At 54.7% G+C, this 22,553-nt stretch overlaps 2 protein-coding genes across 2 annotated transcripts in view; both read right to left on the bottom strand.

Annotated features, from left to right (window-relative positions):
* Positions 1–18,537, bottom strand: part of PNPLA6 (patatin like phospholipase domain containing 6) — a 20,198-nt gene extending 1,661 nt beyond the window's left edge. Inside the window, exons 1-28 of the mRNA XM_023524951.1 lie at positions 18,222–18,537; positions 17,984–18,066; positions 17,710–17,807; positions 15,828–15,968; positions 15,589–15,748; positions 15,237–15,317; positions 14,909–15,037; positions 14,459–14,539; positions 14,208–14,370; positions 13,795–13,878; positions 13,382–13,491; positions 13,120–13,287; positions 12,956–13,033; positions 9,075–9,280; positions 8,726–8,857; positions 8,521–8,644; positions 8,054–8,167; positions 7,771–7,846; positions 5,352–5,495; positions 5,069–5,132; positions 4,634–4,802; positions 4,265–4,447; positions 3,967–4,085; positions 3,612–3,768; positions 3,236–3,352; positions 3,078–3,147; positions 2,525–2,641; positions 248–648 (exon numbers count right to left, since the gene is read on the bottom strand). Of these exons, the coding sequence (XP_023380719.1) occupies positions 248–648; positions 2,525–2,641; positions 3,078–3,147; positions 3,236–3,352; positions 3,612–3,768; positions 3,967–4,085; positions 4,265–4,447; positions 4,634–4,802; positions 5,069–5,132; positions 5,352–5,495; positions 7,771–7,846; positions 8,054–8,167; positions 8,521–8,644; positions 8,726–8,857; positions 9,075–9,280; positions 12,956–13,033; positions 13,120–13,287; positions 13,382–13,491; positions 13,795–13,878; positions 14,208–14,370; positions 14,459–14,539; positions 14,909–15,037; positions 15,237–15,317; positions 15,589–15,748; positions 15,828–15,968; positions 17,710–17,807; positions 17,984–18,066; positions 18,222–18,453 (3,801 nt within the window). The 5' untranslated portion in view covers positions 18,454–18,537. The remainder of the gene's footprint in view (positions 1–247; positions 649–2,524; positions 2,642–3,077; positions 3,148–3,235; positions 3,353–3,611; positions 3,769–3,966; positions 4,086–4,264; positions 4,448–4,633; positions 4,803–5,068; positions 5,133–5,351; positions 5,496–7,770; positions 7,847–8,053; positions 8,168–8,520; positions 8,645–8,725; positions 8,858–9,074; positions 9,281–12,955; positions 13,034–13,119; positions 13,288–13,381; positions 13,492–13,794; positions 13,879–14,207; positions 14,371–14,458; positions 14,540–14,908; positions 15,038–15,236; positions 15,318–15,588; positions 15,749–15,827; positions 15,969–17,709; positions 17,808–17,983; positions 18,067–18,221) is intronic.
* Positions 18,538–20,151: 1,614 nt separating this feature from the next.
* LOC105307688 (mucolipin-1-like) lies at positions 20,152–22,518 on the bottom strand. Its single transcript, XM_011383253.2, has 3 exons — positions 21,993–22,518; positions 20,501–20,631; positions 20,152–20,390 (listed from the first exon to the last, which is right to left on the bottom strand). The coding sequence occupies exons 1-3, from the start codon at positions 22,191–22,193 to the stop codon at positions 20,357–20,359; spliced, it is 366 nt and encodes a 121-aa protein (XP_011381555.1). The 5' UTR covers positions 22,194–22,518; the 3' UTR covers positions 20,152–20,356.
* Positions 22,519–22,553: the final 35 nt, after the last annotated feature.

Genomic DNA, 22,553 nt, shown 5'->3' with positions numbered 1-22,553 from the left:
CGCATGACATGTACACTGCTCCTTTCCTCTCCCAGACTGTGGCAGACATTACGAGTTGATCACTGTTCTCATTCTCACCAACTGCAGAAACAGCCTCAAATCTCTATACAGTGCTTCAGGCAGTGCGGCTGGCACATGAGAAACTTAGTTCATATACAACACATGAGCAGCCACATCCCCCTGCCACACCCACTGCAGACATCACTAATCATTACCGGTCTATTCCCCACAGATCTCATTTGGGAATGGGATCCCTAGAACGCCTCCCCTCATGTTGCTTGGGGCTTTCAGTAGTAAAGCTCTGCCAGCCCACAACACTGGCACCAGGCCACTCACACCCACTCACATAGATCTGATCGAACTTCCCGAAGTCCATGGTCTTGAAACAGTCAATAGGGGGGCGCAGGTACTCGCAGTAGGAGCTGGTCTTGACGACCTCCAGCTGCCGTACACAGGACACATAGGCCAGGCGAGACTGGATCTCGGCCATGTCTGGAACCTTGATCTTGTCTGCCCAGGGGTTTAGCCTTTTCCACAGCAGCCACCAGCCAGACAAGCTGTCCCCATAGGTGCTGAGGTCCGTCTCATCCTGGCTCCCCACGTCGATGGCAATGACTGTCTTGGCACCCATGCTGCGGGCGATGTCCGCTGTGGGGCCGAGGGGGGTCAGTTGGAGGCTCCCCACGAGGGCCCGGAGCAGGGAACTTCAACCCAGTCCCACAAACTCCATCATGCAAATGGTCACAGAAAAGAACCCATGCAAACAACATGCTGGCATGCAAATGACATGCTGGCATGCAAATGACATGCTGGCATGCAAATGGCATGGAATTTCGATGCCAATGATATCGAGGAGGTGGGGTCAGATGCTGGAGCTTTTAGGTGGGGAACTATGACCAGAGGGATGGAGGAGATGGAGGCAAACAGAGGAAGTCGCTGAGAAAAAGACATGAGGACAGAAATGAAGAAAGAGATGCAAGGAAATCAATAGTCATAAGGACACCAGCAGAGACAGATGGAGGAAGCGGAGACACAGGGAGACAGAAAGAGATACGGAGAGACTGAAGGGTGAGAAAACAAAAGTGGAAGTAAAGACAGCAGGAGACGGAGCCACAAGGAGAGAGATGCAGCAGAGCAGAGACTGGCGGACGGAGAAAGATGATCACGACCAGAGATATGGAAGGAGAGAGAATCCGGGAGGAGAGAGGGACTTTGGGGCTGTGACGAGGGACAGAGAGCCGAGAGCAGGGCCAAGGAGATTCAGGACAGTTGGGAAGAGTGAGTGAATGGGGGTGATGGCCCAGCAGGCAGGGTGGTGTGTCAGTGGGTCCATATGGCCCACTGAAGGCCTCCGACTGGGTCTGGGGAAGCCTGGGGGGACATGTGTCCCTCACGAGCTGGTCTGCATGTCTGGGTGCATGTGCCCATGTCCACGTCTGTGTGCATCCGCATGTGTCCCTGTCATCTGTGTGCATCTCCTGTCCATGTGTATTTGTGCAGATATACATCCCTAGGCCTGTCTGTACTGATTTCAGTCCTCGTGTGCCTAAATTAACATCTGTGTGTTTACTTGTACGTCCAAGTGTGCCTGTCCACTTATGGGTTTGTACACACATGCATGTGTGTAGTTGCGTTAGTGCATGTACGTGGATAGAGCACCTACATTAACAGCTGGCAAATTTTCTGGAAAGGGCGAGAGAGTAAATAATTTCGGCTTTGCGGGCCACATGGTCTCTGTCACAACTACTCAACTCTGCCATTGTGGCACAAAAGGAGCCACAGACAACAAGTAAATGACTCAATGTGGCTGTATCAATAAAACTTTATTTACAAAATCAGGCAGGGAGCCAGATTTGGCCTGCAGGGTTTAGTTTGCCGATGCTTGGCTATGAGACTTCAGGTGTATTGTGCAGCTAGCACACATGTCTACTTGTGTATGCGTGCTTCCGGGTGTGTAAAATTTTAAAGTTGCAAACCCACCCAACCTCTCACCCAAACACAAGTCAGCAGGTGCGTGTGAAAGCTTAACTAAGTCCCGTAGGTGCCCCACTTATCTTCATGTGCACACTTGTGCATATTTTAGGAAACAAGTGTGGATAAACTGGTGTGTGAGGACTTATGCCCTATTTCATCAACAAGTGCTTGTTCATGTGCATCTGATCGTGTGCAAACGTGTACTGTACCTGCCCCACGAGCATCTGCCAGAATGTGTGTGTACACATGTGGCTGCTGTGCACACATACCGGTCTCGTTCCATGCCCAGGCTCCTTGCTGTGTACATGCGTGTCTGTGTGTCCCTGTCTATGTCTTAGCACGTGGCCAGACTTTTCAACTGCACACATTCCTGTCTTCAGGCACACCCACGTATCTGCTCGTGCACGAATGTGCACGTGCATTCATGCCCCTGCACAGATCTGCTTGCTCATGTGTCTGCCCATGTACCTGTGTGCCCACACATGGGCCCACTGGCTCGTGTTTGCCTATGTGCACGTGTGTGCATGTGAGTGAGCGGGCAGCCACTTGCCTGGCAGGTTGTTGATGTAGCCGCCATCCATGAGGAGGTGCCCATCCTTCGGGTCGCACAGCGGGGGCAGGTAGCCCGAGAGCGTCATGCTGGCACGCACATATCGCCATAGGGAGCCTGCCCAGCGGGACACACAGACACAGACACGCACAGACACTCTCAGACACGCTCAGAGGCCCGGCCAGCCTGGTGGGCTTGCTGACCTGGCACGTTGTTGACGTAGCACCCGTCCACCAGCAGGTGCCCGTCCTTGGGGTCGCAGAGCGGGGGCAGGTAGGGGCAGTAGGAGGCGCTGGCCCGGATGTAGCGCCACACGCAGCCTGCAGGGACGGCGTGAGGGGGGTGAGGCGCCTGACTAGTCTCCCGGCCCCCACCCCTGAGGACAGACATACCTGGGACCTCTGGGGCGTTAGTGGGTGACGGTTAGTGCTCGGCAATCAGGTCAGGGCGGACGGTCACTCATGTTAACAGTGTCCCAGACGCTTGGCTGCCCTCCCTGCACCCCCTCCCCACACGGCCACAGTGGTTGTGTGGGGCCAGCCGGGGCACCCACCATCTTTGTGGACACGCATGGCCGAGGCAGTGATGTCTGTGGTCACATTGAAGTACGGCAGCCACAGGTCCTATGGGGACAGGGACCAAGGTGGGGGAGGAGTGGGGATGCCTGTGGGGAGGAGTGAGGGCTAGTGGGTGGTGGTGGGGAGGGCACACCTCAATCTGCTTGTCCTGGAAGACTCGGTGGATGCTGCGGTTGAAGGCCGACCCCGTGAACATGGACGTGACGGGGTACGTGAGGTCCAGCACAGGCTCCAGCACAGAAGTCATGCTCTAGGGGAAAGGAGGGCTGGCTGGGGTCAAAAGGAGTCACTTAGGGTCACTAACAAAGTAGTCGCTAAGGATGCTGATTACATAAGTGGTAAGCTGGGGATTAGGGTCACTAGCCAGGAGGTCTGATCTACAGTCCTGGAGATAGCTCTACAAAGGTTCACATATCAAGTCAGAAAAAGGTCAGGAGAAACCCAGAAGCCCCTGTGGGATCAAGTTTCAAGGTGCTCCTGGGATGGAGGGGTCGACCACCCACACACACCTTGGCCCACTCCCGGGCCCGCTGCTTAGTGCGGCTGGCGCTTCGCTCCTCGGCATAGAGGGCCCCAATGAAGGAGCCAATGGATGTGCCGCCCACTAAGTCGACAGGAACCCCAGCCTCCTCTAATGCCTTGAGCACCCCAATGTGTGAGCAGCCCCTGCAACGGGAAGGAAATCTAGTGACCAACTGGGAATCCCCTAGGCCCCACCCCCCAGAAAAGTCCCTTCTCCCATCTCCCCGACTGGCCAAAACTAAGGTGCCAGCCCTGCCCTTATGGGAATCTCACCAGGGGAGCAAGCTCCACCCCTCAAACACCCTGGTCACGCCCCTGCTGGCGCTAGCCCCACCCCATCACCTGGCTCCGCCCCCACCCAGCACGAGGGCGATGGTGTTGCCAGTGAGCACCCGCGCCAGCCGGGAGAAATCGCTGTGCCGGTCCGCGCGTCTGGAGAAAACCTTCTCGTACAGCTCATGCTGGGATGGGAAGAGAGAAATGACCCATGAGGATGGGGATGCAGGAGGTAGCACCTGGACCTCCATGGCCCCGTCCCCACACGTCCCCACACTATACCCCTCCAAGTAGCCACGCCCCTCAAGTAGCCATGCCCCAGAAAAATCTGCCGAGGGGCCTTTTCTTTGGATCTGGCCCTCACCAGTTTGGCGGGGCTTCGGCGCGAGAAGAGGCGGCGGGGACAGCGCAGGTGCAGGTGCCCGGAACACCAACTGCGCATGTTAAGCCACTCCACGGTGCGTGTAGGGCCAGGGCCCTCCTCACGATGCAGCAGGACCAGCTGCTTGAGGGCGCGCACCGCTGTGTTCTCCAACATCTGCTCCAACTGCAGGGGAGCAGAAGGCAGGCGTCACCAATCACCAGTCTGTTCCTCCCCGCCCACCACACCTGGCTGAGCCTGGGTGCCTAGGGCATTGCCTAGTGCCATGGTGAGAGTTCACATGGCCTGACACAGGCGCTGGAGGGCAAGGAACGAATCTGGGGGTGGGGCCGCTATGCATGGTCTCCAGACCTGGCCAAGCGTGGGCTCCTGGTCACCTAGGCCCACAATGAGGATGCAGTCTGCCTGGCGCAGGCAACGCACGGTCCAGGGTGTCAGTGACGAGTCTGTCTGGTAGAGCACTATGCGGTGGGTATCCTCCTGCTGGGCCAGCCACCCTGACAGCCGGAACTCTTGGATGCTGGGGTTGGGGTGGGGGTGAGGGAGTGTCATCCTGGGGCTGGTTGCACACCCCAAAACCATTATAGCTCCACTGCTGGGGGGAGGAGATCTCAGACACCCAGGCTCCCACAACACAGGCCCTCCAGAGGCAGATTCACCCATCGACTGGATGGGTGGGAGCATGTTCCTTGGTTCATGGCCTAGAAACGGAACCAGATCTGAAAGAATCCTAGGCTTCAAGCTCATCCCTCAAGCCCCCCTACTCCCCTGCACCCCAACACACACCTGTCCAAGGCAGAGGCCCCCAGGCGTGCCCGGATGATTTCACTGTTGAGGAGGAGTGTGGGGCCTGAGGGTAGGCGAGGAAGCAGGGTTAGAAACCCAAGTCAACAGAGCTGGGGGCCTCTCCCAGGAAAGAATACCCCCACCCCACTCCCATGGCCCTGTCTCACTCCACCCCACGTGGATCCGCTGGGTATCTCCACTCACTAGCCAATGCCCCACCCACACACGCTTTACCCCAGAGACCAGTGGCTGGCTCTCACCCACGCCCCTTCCCCTGACTGACCGATGGCTCGCAAAGCATGTTGCAGCTCCAGCATGAAGGCCACCATGGGAACCTCGGCGCACACGGGAAGGACAGCCACTGTTGCCAGGTTGCTGGCTGGGTTGGTGAGCTCCGAGTGAGGGGGGACACCTAGCCCCGAGCCTGCTGAGACCACAAGGGACATGATCTGCTGTGCAGCCCTGTGTCCGGAGAGGGAGACCTCCTCCTCCTTCTCAGAGATCCTGGCCTCTCGTCCCTCAGCTGAGGCCTAGTGGAGAGCCAGTGCGAAGGTCATGGCCTCAGTCCTGGTCCCACAGCCTCATTGTCCCCTATCTTGATAAGACCTGAGCATCCGACTTTCAATTTTGGCCCTAATGTCCTCGATGACGTCAATTAAACAACTCTATATCCATTCTGCTTCCCCACTGTACCTGTGTAAACCTATCGGTGTCCCACCCCATTCTGGCTTGGGTGCCTCTGTCCACTGAAGGGACTTAAACACAAAACTGGGCAGAAACGAATACATTTTTGACCCATCTGTTGTTTCCCAGCTTCTCTGCTAACACCCTAGACCCCTATTAACCTCCATCTCTTGCATGAATCTGTCTCGTCTCCTCCAGCTGCTTCCTCTAACAGTCTGAATAGGCTCAAATGCCTTTCCTGGCCCCTTGCCCCTGGCCTCGTTTCTCTCCATCACTCACTTTCCTCTTCAAAGTGTTTCGAAACCACCAAACCCTGAGCATAGAGCCTTGGCAGTTCTCTTCAATGTCCAGCCCCACCTGGCTTATCAAGTGTCAGCTCCCTGTCCTCTGAAAAGCCTCCCTCCTCTCCACTAGCTCCCCTCCATCAAGACAAGACCCTCTTTTGTTTTCTTCATAGTATTTACCTGACTTCTTGCCAGCCAGGCTGTAAGGCCCCCCCTAGGGATCTTGTTTGCCTTGTGCACTCTCCTACCCTGTGCCCCACGTAAATGCCTAGGACATACAAGGTGCACGCTGGAAAATTCCTTTCCTGTGGAGCATCAAAAGAAAGGCTCTCGAGAGTCCAAGATACTAATGTCCCTGACCCTATGGATGCCCAAGCATCGTGTCAAGGGTGGCCAGGGTAACGTAGGGAGGAGGCAAGAGAAATAAAAACATTAGGCCACAATCAGAGACTGCAATATGTTGATCAGCCCTCGGCCAAGCCAGGAGGACACCTGCAGAACAAAAGAAGATTTCTGCTGGGACTGCTAACAACCCATTCCCCACACCTGTGAAGGGGAATCAGGAACCAAGAGTCATTCCCTGAGGCTAACGCCATGGGGAACCTATGCATTAAAGGCTGAGAACTGTCAGTAGGCCTTTCACTCTATATATTCTTAACTTTTCACACTACATACCCTTCCCCTTCCTCACTGTATGTCCATACCAAAGGAAATGGGAGCTAAAGAATGACATATAAACTGAATTCCCTGAATACTCGAGGTCCCTCTCAGTGCCTTTACTCTGTCTCTCTCACTGTCCCTCTCACTCTCTGCCTCTGAGAGGAGACCACACTCTGTGCAGTGTTACCTCTTTTCTAAGAAACTTTCATTTTGACTCCAACTTTGGCACATGTGCTGAATTTTCTACACCCTCTGCCAAAGGACCCTCTTCTTCTGTCGGTACAGGGCTTGGTCTCCTCCCACCAACTTGGGGAAATTCAACCTGTCTGGCATCAAGGGTAGCCGGAAGGGAATGAATAGGACCTTTATATACATGACACAAAACTGTGGGGGAAAAAATCTGTCAGGGAAAGACCCTGGGCATGGGGTGGTTCTTGGCCATTGTTTACCACTGGCACCACTCGGGAGAGCCAGGCATCAGGGATGATGGGACAGAAGCCTTTGGGGAAAAGGGGGCTTGGGAGTTGCCAACGCAGGCCCGCATTTCGGCATTCCTCGAATCCGACTCCATTTCCTGGTGCCGCCTAGCCCATGGAAACGACACCTCCCAGCATGCGCCAGGACAGAAAAACAACCACACTTCCCAGCATGCGCTGGCAAAAGGAACCACACCTCTACAGCATGCCGGCAACTTCGAAAACCATTCCCAATATGCCCTGGGCCCCAAACACCACTCCAAGAACTACACTTCCCAGCATACACTGGATACCATCCCTGAGCAAATCCTGATGCCCAGAACAAAGCTCACTCCTAAAGACTCCGACCCTCAACACAACTGATACTTTAGATGCCATAAACATGCTTTGGGTCTAACACTGCGTTTCCCAGCATGCCCAGGAACATGCACTCCATCATACAGCACGCCCAAAAATTCGGATCCCACTTCCGGCTTTAAATCCCGCTCACAGCTGGACTCCGTTTCCCAGCACTCCCTAGGTTTAGGGCTCCCACTCCCAGCTGTCCTAAACATCGAACCACATCCCCAGCATTCCCGGAAGGCCGGCTGGCTCTCACCTGGGAAGGGTCCTTGAAGCTGCTGCAAATTCCCCAGAATTTTCTGGCTCAGCAAGTGGATGAGGCGGGTCACAACCTGGGGTGTTGGAGGTCGGCAGTCCAGTGAGGCTTGAGAGGAAGCTGTACGAGCCCCATCTTTCCCTCCCCGTTATCTGTGCCCCACCTTCAAGAGCCCCGCCTTCACTTTGAACCCTCCCTAAGGTCCCACCTCCAAACGTTAGGCCCTGCCCTCTCTGGGGCATCGCCCCCATTAGAACTCAGCCCACAACCTATGGAGCCGCACCTGAGGGTATCGTCTTTTGATGTGGCCCAGAGTGCCCTCGGGGAGTTTGGCCAGCTCCGTGTCACGCACCGCGTGCACCGTGGTGGCCCGCGGCTGTCGTGTCAGTGCCTCCACCTGGGGGACCGCGTGCATGACCAAGGATGCTTGGGCCCGGAGGTCCAGATGGGTAAGGGGGCGCCAACCATCGGTGCACCGAGTGGGCGGTACTGCTCTATCCCCCGAGAAGCGGGTAGAGAGAACCAAGCCTCGCTACCCATTAGAGCTCCGGGGAGAGGGAGAGCGCAGGGATCCACCCAGGCGGGGTTCCCTCTTCTGACTGAGAGAGATCTGAGGAGGGAGTCAATTCAGAGGTTACGGGTCCGGGACCCGTTCACCACCCCATCAGATTACCCAGGATGATGTGTACGTTGGGGACAGAAAGAAAAACTGGACTAAAGTCAGAGGTCAGTGGGTGGGGCCGCGCTCACCACCCCGATGAGATCCCCGCGGCCGTACTCGCCCACCAGCTCCTTCTTTCCGCTGCCGCGCTGGATGACGCTGCGCAGCCGCCCATTGAGCACGATGTAGGTGCAGTCGGAGCGGTCGCCCTGTCTGAGGTGGGGGATGAGTCACACAGGGTCAGGCCAGGACGTAGGCAGGGCCTGAGCAGCGAGGTGGGGGTGGGAGCTGCACCTGTACAGTGCGCGTCCGGCCTCCACCGCCGTCCAGTCAATTGCAAAGTCCATCTGGCGCACGAATGGTGACATCCTCGCAGCCACCGTGTGCGCGGCACTCAACACCACACTGGGTTGTGCACGCATGATCCTGTAGACAAAGGGCGGGGGCGTATGGGCTGTGGTACCCTGGAACTGCCCTTAGGGACTGGGCAGGGCGGGTTATAGCTTGGAGGTGGGATGGAAGGGCTCAAAGCTGACCTGTTAAGGTGTAAGCCTTCGAGGGATGGCCTCTCCCATGCCAGAATGGGAGCTGGGTCGGGGCCCTCGAAATGCCACTCCCACCCCAACTTCGGGCCCAGTCATACTCGTAGAAGTCGGACTTGGAGATCCGCAGGAAGGTGCAGTCCCGCTGGGCTCGCAGCGTGAAGATGAGTGGCTCCCCAGTGAGCACGGCCAGCTGCCCCACCAGCTCCCCTGGCTGTGCCACAAACAGGCACACGTCCTCAGCCTTGTCGATCATGCGCTGGTAGACATGCAGGCAGCCCCAGAGCACGAAGTGCAGGCTCACGTCCTGTGAGGGGGCAGGGGCCAGGAGATGGGCACAGGGGTAGGCTCCCACTCCCAACTCAGGTCAATGGACTCCATAGGAAACACTGAAAGATGGAGTGAAGGCTTCGCAAAGCTTGGCTGAGCAACATATATATCTCCATATTATTCAGTACTTAGGGCAGACATTGCTATGCTAATGATCACCAAACTATGAGCCCAGATTAAAGCCCAGGAATTATTTCATCAGCCAGCAAGAGGCTGCGAGGACTGGCTACATAGGGGCATGGCAAAGCTCAAATGCTCTTTGCTCATGCTAGGCAACTGGACAGCCACATGGAAGAATAAAGTTGGACCCTCACCTGACACCATATCAAGGTGCATCAAAGATATGAACGTAAAAGCTAAAATTATAAGACTATTCAAAGAAAATATAGGGGTCCATCTTCTTCAGCTTGAATTTGGCAATAGATTCTTGGATATGACACCAAAAGCACAAGCTACAAAATAAAAATAGGTAAATTGGATTTTATCAAAATCAAAAACTTTTGAGCTTCAAAGGATACAAGAAAGTGAAAACCCACAACATAGGAGAAAATACTCATAAAGCATATTTGCTAAGGGTCTTGAATCCAGAATTTAGACAGAAAATCTTACAACTCAATAATAAAAAAAAGGCAAATAACCCAATTTAAAAATGGGCAAAGGATCCAAATAGACTTCTCCAAAGAAGACATACAAAAGAGCTTAATAAGCACATGAAAAGATGCTCAAAATCACGAATCATTAGGGAAATGCAAATCAAAACCATAATGAGATACCATTTCATACTCATTAGGAGGGCTGGGATCAAAAGTTGTTAGAGAGGATGTGGAGAAATCGGAACCCTCATACGCTGCTGGTAGGTATGTAAAATGGTGCAGCTGCTTTGGAAAACGGTCTTCAAAGAGTTAAAAGTAGAGTTGCCACATGACACAGGAATTCAACTCCTAGGTATATATATACCCAACAGAAATAAAAACACATGTCCACACAGAAATCTGTACATAAATGTTCATAGCAGCATTATGCATAATATATAGCCAAAAAGTGGAAACAACCCAAATGCCCATCAACGGATAAGGGAAATGCTGACTATCCACACAATGAAGTGTTACTCAGCCATGATGCTACCATGTGGATGAACCTTGAAAACATGATGCTCAGTGAGAAAAGGCACACACAAAAGGACACATGTGATCCCATTTATATGAAATGTCCCAAACAGGCAAATCTATAGAAACAGCAGATTAGTAGTTGCTTCGAGCTGGGGGTGAGGGGTGGAGACTGATAGCTAAAGGGTATGGGGTTTCTTTCCAAGGTGATGAAATGTTCTACAATTGACAGTGCTGATGGTTACACAACTCTGGAGGTACCGAAAACCACTGTACTCTTTAAGTGGGTGGATTGCATAGTATGTGAATTACACTTTGATAAAACTATCAACATAAAATCCCCTTTGCTCCTGGTTCCCTTGTTCCGCTCCATCCCTGTTGAATTGTTTCCTAGAGATCAACGCATTTCTTCCCACCACAGGATATTGGCACAAGCTGTTCCCTCTGCCTAGAATGCTCTTTGCTCCCCCTTGCACCTAGTTACTTCTCCCCACCCTTCCTCTTTAGCTGGAGGTCACTTCCTCATAGATGCTGCCCTGCCTAAGCCAGATTTGGTAGTGACAACAGCTCCTCATGTCTACGCACTAAGCACATACGATTTTACAATACGTGTAATCCTTTGAGTGTAATGTCTATCAGAACTGTAGGCTTCCCAAGGCCAGGAACCTGGTATTTCCTGCTTCTGCAGCAGGCAGCACAGAGCCTGGGACATCTGTCCAACAGGGCTTGGGACACACCATACACACTGTACGAACAGGTACCCCTTTCCTCTCTGGTTAGCCTGCCCAGCCAGACACCCTTTTATAAATAAGGAACTGAAACTGCCCAGATATGTTAAGATTCCTTCCTTACCCACCATATGAACCTGTCTGGCACCCCACAAAGCCCCCGAGAGCTCCAAAATACTGCAGAGACTCCTGGGAGGGCACAGCCCGAGGAAATATACCCACATGCTGGAACCTTCTAAGAAAGAATTTCCAGACTGTGTTTGGGATATGAATGGGAGTTACTAATATTAGGCTGCCAGTTGCCATCAGATTGGGATATAAAAAAAATTTCTTTACTGCAGGACTTGTCAGAGCCTTGAATATGCTAATGATGTTCACTGGGAGCTTCCACAAAGGAATAAAACAACCAGCATTTCCCAAACCTATTTGACCACAGACTCCTTATTTGTGATACAGGCATCCCATGAAACACACTCTGGGAAATATCTGTGTGAAGCAGGATCTCTCCACTTTGGCACTACTACCATTTCAGACTGGATAATTCTGTTGTGGCAGACTGCCCTGTGCATTCTGCCATCCCTGGTCTCTACCCATCAGATGCCAGTAGCACCCTCCCAAATCAATCAAAAATGTCTCCACATTGCCAAATGTCCCCTGGGGGGGCAAAACTGTCCCCAGTAGAAAACTATCAGTGTAAAGTTTCGGAGAGAAGCACAGCATAGTAACGTCCATACCAAAGTTACGAAGACCCCGAGAAGCCTCCAGTGGCTGAAAGCTAGCGTGGTCCATTAGCAGCCAGGGCTGGGCTGAGCCCAACAGAGTGTCCCTGATAAGCAGGGTCTAGGGACCCCCGCAAGAGGTGTGGTGCAGCCACACTTCCTCAGCCACTCCCCAAGAACTATGAACAGCTGGCAAAAGCCTCACCCAACTTCCTCTGCAGAAAGGAGCACACTCCTGCAATAAGCAGCTCGAGGGGACACCTGCATTAGCTAATCGAAAAATATGATACCCCAGCCAGCTAACAGGCGGGGCACTCCTCACTCTGCCCCTCGAACAGTGCTGTGGTCTCAGTGCTTATGTCATGTTTCCCCTGGGTCACCCCTGAGCTGCTGCTCCACCTTCTCTCCGAGGCCTGTCACCCTTGCAAACCTTAAGCAATTCAGCACTATTTCCTCTTTCATTCCGGTGGGTAGTTATTATTACTCTCATTCCACAGATGAGGAAGCAGAGAACTTTCTAGATGACCTGCCCAAGGTCACAAAGGGTGTCTGGGCAGAGTCTGGATTTCGACTCTGGCTCTCTCCCTCCAGAACCTTCCTCTTCATTGCTTCCTGACTGTGAGAGCAGGGCCAGGTCTCAGTTTCCCCATCTGGAGAATACAGGGATTCTTGGGGTGGGGTCTCCTACACCTCCTGGTGCAGGCACTGCGGTCCAGCTGCGGGGGCTGGCTCCTGGCCCCCAGGGCCATGTTCTGATTTGTACACATTTATGGGTGCCCATCCCAGCAGGAGCCCAGGATTAGAAGTCAGACAGGACATTAGCATATGCTGCAGACTCAAAAGAGGCTGCAGGAAAGGCCAGGGCAAGAAAGAGACCCAGGGGTTAGGGTCCTAGAGAAACGGGTTCAGGGGTTGGAAGTGAAAGGTCAATTGGTCTGGAGGATAGGTACGTGGGCTGAGGGTCAGTCATAGGATCTGAGGGTCAGGGGTTGGAAATCATAAACTAAGAGTTCGACATGTGGAGTCAAAAGGCAAGGATCAGAGGTCAGAGAGGTCTCGGGTCATGGTTGCATGGGTGGAGATCATGGGTCAGCTTTACCTGGTCCCCCTGGCGGGCGATGATGGTGCCAGCTTTGGCATGATGTAGCAAGACTCGGCTGTTCAGGAGGGAGGGGTCCTGGGGGGGGAGGGAGTTGAGACTGGACCAGCCTGGCCTCCCCACCCTCCACCACATCGCTTAACCCCTGGGCCGTGGCTGCTCACTTCGATCCGCATCAGCTTGGCCAGCTCCCGCTTTGCTGCCTCAAAGATGCTGCTGGTCTGGCGGCCTTGGTAGGGCCCAAAGAGGCAGCCGCCGGTGGCTGACTCGTCCTCGCAGTAGCTGTACTCACAGGCACCTGCTGGCTGCTCCCGGGCCTCCTGAGTGGGTGTCTGTATTGACAGAGCCTGTGACCTCCCTACTCCCACCTGATTTTCCTCCTCAGGAGACCCCACCAAGGGAAGGGCAGAGAGGGCAGGGACTTACCCGAACAGGGGCTGCCTGGGGTCCCCCTGAGGCCTCTTCTTGCAGAGACACAGAGATCCGGCCCCGTTCGTATGCCATGTCGAAGTCTGAGCGGGGGCCACCCTGCAAGCCTGAGGTGCACAGAGGGCAATAAAAGCAACAAAGATGAGCATGACAACAGCTCCGGTCTAAGCAATTACCACCTACCTATGTGTCAAATGTGACATCTGTGTAAACATGACTAACGAATGACTACACTCTCCCTTGGAATCCTCATCACAACTAAGGGCACCATTTCAATGAGCACCCACAAAAAAAATCAGGAGAAACTGCTGCCAATGTTCCCATTTCACAGATAAGAAAAATCAGGATTGGCCAGCCTGCCTTTCAACTCAGCAGCTCAATGGCCTCCACTGCCCCCCAGGGCCCCAAACCTGAGATGTCCCCGGGCATGGAGAGGCAGCGGCTCAGCAGGGGCGCCGAGGGGGCTTCCAGGGATGTGGGCTTCACCGGGTCCCCTGGGGAAGACACATGTTCAGGCTCCTAGTTAGAGGGCAGGAAGCTGAGGCGGTGCTAGGGAGGAATCAAATCAGAGTCTCTGGGGACTAGGAGACTAGGAAAAGTAATTCTAATGGGTCCATGAGGCTGGGAAGAGGGGGCCCTGGGGGACCAGACAAAGAGTTGTACCTGGGTACCCACTAAGGGACCCCTGGGAGCTGGGAAGGGTCGGGCTTGAATTTCTGAAGAACTGAGAAGAGACGGGGAGCAGAGCTCCCATGGGCTTCCCAGCACACTGGGCTGGGCCAGCCTTGGGTCCCTGAGGCCCAGGCATGGGTCATCTCAGTACCTGCGGGTCCAGGCAGAGGGGCCCCAGTGGGGTCAGGCGGCCGGCCAGGCGCCTCCCTGGGCTCCTCGGTTGCCGAGGTGCTGACCACACGCTTGGAGCCTCGCACGGGGCTGGTGCGGGCTGGGAGGCCTGGGCTGGGGAAGAGGCGCAGGGGCTGGATCTCCTGGGGGCAGAGAGCACCCTTGTGGCATGTCCTAGGAGGTATGTGCCACCCCACCCTTCCAGCCTCCCATACTCTCCATGAAACTCACATGGCTGAAGAGCTCATTGGTCAGACCCAGGTAGTTGTGAAGTGCCAGGAAGGTGACCCGCTGCAACCTCACCATGATGATCTGCGGGCAGGGCCAGAGGAGGGGTGGGGCCAGGGAGCAAGGGGTGAGTGGAGGGGTGATGTGAGAAATGGGGCCCAAATATTAAGGGTGGGGGCCATGAATAGGGAGAAAGAGGTGGGGTGGAACCAAGACCCAGGCAGGGAGAGCTAAGGGGTGAGGGGGACCGGAGAGGTGCCAGGGAGAAACCCTTAATGAAGTGGCAAAAGCCTGGGCAGATGGAACCAGGCAGCTAATGGGAGGAGTCAGGGGCAGCTGGAGGAGGTCTGGCTGCTCAGGGCCCATAAGCACAGCGTGAGCACCTAATGGGTCCCAGCCCACAGGTGCCTGTGATGGGTGGGGGTCTGTAGAGGGGACAGAAGGCCTACTGACCTGTACCACCCGCACCAGGCTCTCAGGGTACTTGGTGAAAACAGCTGAGAAGGCCTCCACTGGCAGCCGCAGCACCGTGGAGTCTCGGGCTGCCCGGGCGGACACAGTACGCTGGGGGTGCTGGTGGCCCTGGGGGTATGAGGGGATGAAGAGAATCAAGGTCAGGGGCTGTGAGCCCCTTCTCTGCTCTCCAGCCCTTCCTGACACTAGTGTCTTGAGGGAACGCCGGCAGCATCAGGGACATATCAGAGATTGGGGTCCCCTCTCGAGTCCAGTCCACTGGATGTGGCCTTTTACCCCAGCCTCCTCGCCCAAACTGGTCACTCACAGTGATGACATCCAGGATGCTCAGAAGGCTATTGACACTGTCCCCAGGGACCACTTCCTTCACCACACACTCCTTTCCATCCTGTAACATGGGGTGGGGGTATGGGGAGTCAGTGACCAGGGCTCCCCTCTCCCTGCCAACCAGCCTTCCACTCCTGGCCCTCACACTCCCCACTCCAGTGACCACTGACCCCACAGACTACCCTAGACGCCTTTGGGCACGTTTCCGACTCCTGTCTGCACATCTCAAAAAACCACCAACCCTACAGACCAGTGGAGAGCAATGCCGGTCTCCACTGACCGCTTCACCATTGCCCATCTCCCTGCGGTGCCACCGCAGGTGGCCCACTCACAGGCCCTGGCAGGCAGAGCTCCAGTAGCCCGTCTTGCACCACGTAGATGCTGGCATCTGGCTGGCCTGGCCGGAAGACGTAATCACCCTGGCTGAGCCGCTGGAAGATCATGTGCCGGCAGAGTTCCAGAAAGAGTGGCTTCTCGAAGTGGCCCAGCACTCTTTTGGATGGAGGAGGAGGAATGCAGGTCAGATGAGTCCCCAGCTCTGTGGCAACCCCACCTGTACCCCGACACTGACCGGACATTCTTGAGCATGTAGAGCACCTCGGAGGGCAGGTGGGAGTTGGCCAGGTCGCCCTCCGTCAGGTCCGCCTCGAGCACGGCAGGTGGGGGCTCCTTCCGCTGCAGTGTTGGCGTCTCCTTCTGGATGCGCAGGATCCTGGTGGGAAGGGGGAGGGGCAGGGAGAGGATTCAGAGTCACATAGAACAGGGGTCAGCAGACTCTGGCCTGCTGACCAAATCAGGCCCGCTACTTCTTTTTGTAAATAAAGTCTTACTGGCACCCGAGCACTTTCTTTCATGTATGGATTGTCTGAGGCTGTCTGCATGCTACAGCAGCAGAGTTGAGTAGTTACAGCAGAGTTGTATGTGGCCTGCACAGCCTAAGATGTTTACTATCTGGTCCTATACAGAAAAAATTTGCTGAGCCCTGGTGTAAAATCCTGAGATTGCCCCTCCACTAGTCATAGGCCCCTGAGATGAACCCTCCAGTTACACCCCTGACATAGCTTCCACGACGGGCAGAAAAAGCATCTCTGTTCATCATGGGACCCTTGACACAGTCCTTCCAGTAATCACAGACAAGATTCATGAGATAGCTTCTCTAAATGTAGGCAGACCCTGGGGGAGCTTCTGTTACATGAGGAGACCTCAGATACAGCCTCTCTGTTCTTTATAAGGTCTCTGAGATAGCACTTTCTCTCAGGTCAGAGAGAACCCAAAGACAGTCCTTTCGATGGTCACACAGACTCGTGAAATAGCCCCCACTACATGTGGAGAATCCAGATATAGCCTCTCCCCTATTCATGGACCTGGGAGAACCCTTCTCCAAAAGTCACAATTCCTACTGAGAAAGCCCCTGCACTGGTCACAAGATGCTCAAGATAAATCCTCTAGTATGAGCAGTCCCCTCAGTTAAACTCCATGATATAGAGAAATCCAGATATAGCGCCTTTTCTGATCACGGAGGTCCTTGGGCTTGCCTTTCCCCACGTCGCTGATTGCTGAGATTGCCCTCTGACAGTCATAACGTCAGGATGGATCCTCAAGGTGTGGAGACACTGAGATGTAGAGAGACACGAGATATAGCCCCTCAACTGATCATGGAGAACTAGGGACAGCTCTTCTTTTCAAGTCACAGAAAGCTGTTTGATCGAATCTCTGTTTATCATTTACAGCCCTGGGATATCCCAATGTGAAAACACCCTTCAGACAGACTTTACGGTGTCTTATGAACTAGACCCCATGATGCCAAGAGAAAAGCCAGATTCCAACTTAGAAAAAGATCCCACCCAGGGACAGCCTTTCTTGAAGACCCTGAGGGAGTCTTTTGCTGTTGACAGGCACCCCTGAGATGTCCTTCCTACGTTTCTAGTGCAAGAAGATTCTTGAGACAACTCCTAGGGTACAGAAATCCCTGACAGAGCCTCCTCAGTGTGGGAACAGTTCCAAGGTAAGTGACATAGAGAGAGATTTTCTAATGTAGACAGACTGCTGAAATAAACCCTGGAGAAGAGAAACTAGAGCTTACCCTTCTAGCCAGCCACAGAAACACCTGAGCTACCCCAATGAAATGCCTCTTTTGTGGGGAGAACCATAAAATAGCCTACATGGAAACCTCAGATTTAGATCCTTAAACGTATAACACAGTGTCTCAGATACTGACTGAGAAGCAAATATTTATAGACACCCCAGGGAGGGCTGTCACTGGTAGAGGAGTATCACTGAGCTAGTCCTTAGAAACTCCAGAGACAGCTTGTCTGGTGTAGGGTAGCTCTGAGATGGCCCCTGTGATGTGGGAAGGCTCACAAAACTGTGAGATACACCCTTCAGTGTGGGCTGATCACTCAAAAGGCCCCTGAGATAGCCCCCAATGCCAGGTACATCCAGCACAGCCTTACTTCTTGGCAATGTTGAGCATCTTGAGTTTCTTCTTCATTCGTGGCCGGGAGGTGGTGGAGACAGAGGCATCCACCAGAGAGGAAGTTGATTGTGAAACCTAAGAGAATTAAGGGGGAGAATAGGTCAACTGCCAGTTAAGACCCTAGAGAAGAGGGTAGGGGGGTCAGATCCTTGGTCCTTAATCAAGGGGAAGGGGTTTATTAAGAGGTGTAACTAGATAAAGGGCAGAGCCTCTGTGTAGTCAACAGGAGCCCCAGAGACTCCTAGACTCACCTTCCTCATAATCTTCCGGCCATAGAAAAGCACTTTGTCTCTCTTCCGGAATCGATACCGCGGGCCATCGGGTGTTGGGGTTTCTGGGGATAAGGGGAGAGGAACACTGAGCTCTGTGCAGATTCCACGAGGCCAACGATGAGGACACTGCGTGCAGACTCCAGCAAATCCCATCTCTACTGCCTCAAGGACCAAGTTCGGCTCCCCACCCCTCCACAGGGGTCCTTAGGATCCTCACTAGGAACTCGAAGCCTCCGCACCAGCAGGAGGATGAGCACGGCTGTGACCAGCACCGCGACTCCGGCCCCGATCATCACGCCCAGCACCTGCGGGACGAACGGCACTGGCTGCGCACTGCATACTCGCCCCGCCGAACCCTCCCCAGGGGCCAGGACGTCCCCGGTTTCATCCCATTCTGCGACGTCCGTCCCCGAGACGGTCGCAGTCGCCGCTGGGCTGGGTGTCCCCATCTGTAGAACGGCCAAGTGCGGTTCCTTCCCAGGAAGTGCAACCCTTCACTGCAGCTCGGCGGCCCGCGGTGCACGCCGGGAAACGTAGTTCGCTCTGAATAGACGCAGTCGGGTTCTCGCGGGACTACGATGGTGCGCGCAGAGCACGTCGGGAATTGTAGTCCTTGCGGCGCCACTCAACCCTCAATCCTCAACCCTCAACCCTCAACCCTTACCATTCCTGTTTGCAGCGGGGCCTCCATTAGCTGCTTCGGGCTGGGCTGCAGGTCTCGTACCCCGGAGTCCTGGGAATCAAGAAGCAGGAGGAACCCGAGCAAGTCGTCACTCTGGGCCCGCCCCTCCACTGCCACAAGCCCTGCCCACTTCGTGCTCGCAGCCCGAGCCGGGGACCAGCTAGAGGGACGCTGCGGAGCAGAGTAGGGCAAACTGACCTCTGGGTCCGGGAGTGAGCTGGGGCGCCGGCTCCCCGCCGGGCTTCCTTCACCCACGCTCCAGGCCGAGGAGACGCTCTACCGGTGCAAACCCCACCCTAGGGCCAAAGGGTAGTCTGCCGGGCACTCAGCGAGCAGCCAGCGCACGGGTTCCCCTAGGGCACGGCTCCCTCACACAGGCAGCCTCCTTCCCGGCCTCTGATCCCAGCGGAACTGATCAGTCCTCACCGACCCCTAGGTCGCACCCTTGTATTCCCCATAAAAACTGGATGCCCTATCCCGGGAAAACTGAAGACATAGCCAGTGGGTCGGGGAGATGCCTGGCTCCTGGATCAAGCCTGCCCCCAGAAAGACCCGGGGGCTAAGGAGCGTGGGAGTGCTGCCGGGACCTCCCACACAAGAAGTCCTAGGGGATTCCGAGGTCTCAGAGAGGTCCTGGGACGCTCCGAGTGGGATGGGTTCGCAAGGTGTTATTGGTTGATACTGGAGATTTAATGTCACGTAATAGTAAAGTTATGGGGTTTCTGATGGTGCGGAGTATCACTAGGACTCCAGTAATGATGCTGGCGCCATTGCTGGGCGACGTAACCGAGGACGCTGGACTTACTGGAGCACTGGAAAGTTACCGAGCGATCCTCAGGAATACAGGACTATTACTGGGAAAACCGGGAGCTGGGTGGGCACATATCTGGGGTCGTTGGAACATGAGAGTGGGCCTAGGGACGACGTCCGGGCTCCTTGGAAGATGCTGAGGAACTCTGATATATTCCTGGGACTTCCCTGGGATACTGAGGATGTTTTTGGCGCCGCTAAAGTATTAATGGAAATTTAGGGGAGTCACTGGGTTTTTGAGACATTACTTGGGAAATTCATGGGGGTCTAGTCCTCTTCCACCCCAGGGTGCACCTGGCTACCGGTGCGGAAACATCTGCAGGGAACTGGGGGGAAGGGAGCATCAGAGTCGGGGGCTACTGAGAATCAGCGGAGGAGATCTTGCGAAAGCCGAAGGCTCGCTAACGACCCCCGAAGGGATGGCCCCTTCGGGGGCGACAGAGACCCGGACTCACCCAGAGGCTGCAGACAGGGTCCACTCAGCGCCAACACCGCTGGCGTTCCGCCCAGCGCCTCAGGTGTGGCCCCTTTAAATTATTCGCTGCAGGGCGCACGGAAGCCCCGCCCCCTACCCTGTTAGGAAGGTCGTGTGGAACCTACTGAATGTGGCAACGCCTTAAAGGGGCCAAAGACCATTTGGCTAAGGGAATGCCCCTCCCGCTAGAAGAGTAAGCGAGGTTTTTTTATTCCCCCCATTTATTGAACACCCATCCCACCCCAGTGTCCAACCCGACTGACCCAGGCCCTCACAGGGCGCTGTAGGGAGCCGGTCCTTCAAAGCAAACCCTAAAAATAAATAAGAGCGGATCTCCACAGTCCCAGGTCCTGGGGCTAATGTCCAGTGGCTGTCCCGATCCGAGTCAATTCACCAGCAGCGAATGCTCCGAGGCGTCCCTGTTGGAGGGGCAGTGTCAGCTGGGGCCGAAGGCAGCCGTAGCAGAAGGCAGTTGTGACCTCTGGCAACTCCCCTTCCCTCAGCCCCCAATCCTAACCAAAACTCGAACCTGCCGCAACAGCAGAGGAGGCTGCAGGCTGAGCCACTCCCGCGGCGGAACTTGCCGGAGGTAGGGCTGTCCTTGCACTGCGCGATGTAGGCCTGGAGCTCGCTCATCTCCGCGAGGGCACCGCCCGGGTGCTGAGGAGAGATATGGGGTGAACCAGCCAAAAGGGGCCCCTTGAGATCTGCCCTCGGCTCCACCTCTTCTCCAGCCATCTGGATCTCCTTGCTGCAAGCAGGCTCCCACCTCTGGGCCTTTGCACTTGCTGTGTCCACCACCTGTTGTTCCTTATGGTTTTCTTCCTGAAAGAACTTCTCTGATCCCTGAATATGTGCACAACCTGAATCTTGGTCAGTTGGTGTCACATCTACAACCCCAGTCATCTGAATAGTGTGGCTTTCAGCAAGAGACTGAAAGGCCCTCCCTACCTTGTGAAGGAGCCATCTCTTGCCAAAGTTCTTTCTAGCTAATAGGTCTTTGTTTTGGCTGTTTCTTCGCCCTGATGCTCCCTTCCTTGAGTTCCCATCTCTTCAACCTAGAACTTTCTGAGATGATAAAAATGTTTGGTTCTGTGCTGTCCAATCTGGTAGCTACTAGCCAGCCACATTGTTTTCTGGGCCTTTAATATGTGAACGATGTGAGTGAGGAAATGAATTTGGATAAGTATTTCATTTTCATTTAAATCAAAATGTAAACAGTCCCATGTGGTTAGGAACTAGTATTAGACAGCACATTCTAGAAGCCTTTATGGACTCACCCTAATACCAGTCTAAAGCAGAGGATCCCACAGTAACCTTCCACACTTCCTTCATATCTCTCACCAGTGGTTCACCACACTTCTGTCCATGCATCATCCTCTTGCCCATTGGGCTTGGACAGACTGTGTACACCTTTCCTCATTTCCTAGATGCCAGGTGCCCAGCACAGGGCTTGGCCCACGATAGGCCCTCAGACATGTTGGCTAAAAGAATCCTGTCTCCTTGCCACCTCCATGTTCTTCTCCGACTCCCTGGTCTCCTCAGATCTCCACAGCCTTGCAGGACCGCTACAGTTCCCCAGACCCAAACAGCCCCCACCAAGGCCACCCCACAGAACAGAAGGCTAAAGAGCAGGGCTTCAATATTCAGACAGTCCTGGGTTGAACCTGGCTTCATCACTTAGTAGCTGACTTCAGGCAAGTCAGTGAAACTTTATGGCCTGGTGTCCCTGTTGGTAAAAGCAGACGCAGGAATCCTACCTGCATAGAGCCCTGCCTTGATCAAACTGAGAATGAGGCAGCTGTGACCATGACGACATCAGGCCCACCTATGCTCCACAATTCCAAGCCACTCTCTCCTTTGGCTTTGCAGAGTCTCTCATTCCCCGAATCCTTCTCTCCTTGCACCCCTCCCCCGGCATGTTCCCCAGGACCCTGCCATGGCCCACTCCAAGGGACCTGGAGCCCAAGTTAGAGCTGTGAGTGCGGTTGGTCGCGCGGTGGAGGGGTTGCGTGGCTAACCTTGATGGTGTCGTAGGCACCCGTGATGAGCGCGATGAAGAGGCTGAGCACCATGTAGATGAAAAGACTGATGAAGGAGTAGAGGTAGAGCTGGGAGAAGAGCCAGACGAGGCTGCTGTGGCCCTGCTGCGCCTGCATCGCTGCGAACGTCACGAACATGTCGTCCCCATTGATGAGTGAGAACAGGCACTCCGACACCATGGACAGTGAGCGGAACTGCGGCCGGGCAGCAAGGTCAGTGGGGTTGAGACAGAGGGAGCCGTGAGCATGGCTGGGGGCAGGATGGGGCACTAGGGGTCAGAGGGTACAGTGGACCAGTAGTCACAATGGGACCACCTGGGGGTCACTGTAAAATGACAAGGTCATAGGGTCAGTGCCAGGGTTACTGGGGGTCAGAGTGCAGAATATCATCAGTCATGATGGGGTCACTTGGGGGTCACTGTGTCAATGACGATGTCATAAGGTCAATACTAGAACAGAGGGGACAGTGGGCAGAACTGCTGCAGACATGCTGGTTAAGTTACCAGGGGTCAAGCTGAGTCGTTCAGTGTGGCCAGGTCA

This window comes from Pteropus vampyrus, unplaced genomic scaffold, assembly GCF_000151845.1.
Source record: "Pteropus vampyrus isolate Shadow unplaced genomic scaffold, Pvam_2.0 Scaffold510, whole genome shotgun sequence".
In the NCBI taxonomy this organism is placed as follows: domain Eukaryota; kingdom Metazoa; phylum Chordata; class Mammalia; order Chiroptera; family Pteropodidae; genus Pteropus; species Pteropus vampyrus.
The sequence above is the reverse complement of the archived record's forward strand: the minus strand, read 5'-3'. Positions and strand labels throughout refer to the sequence as shown.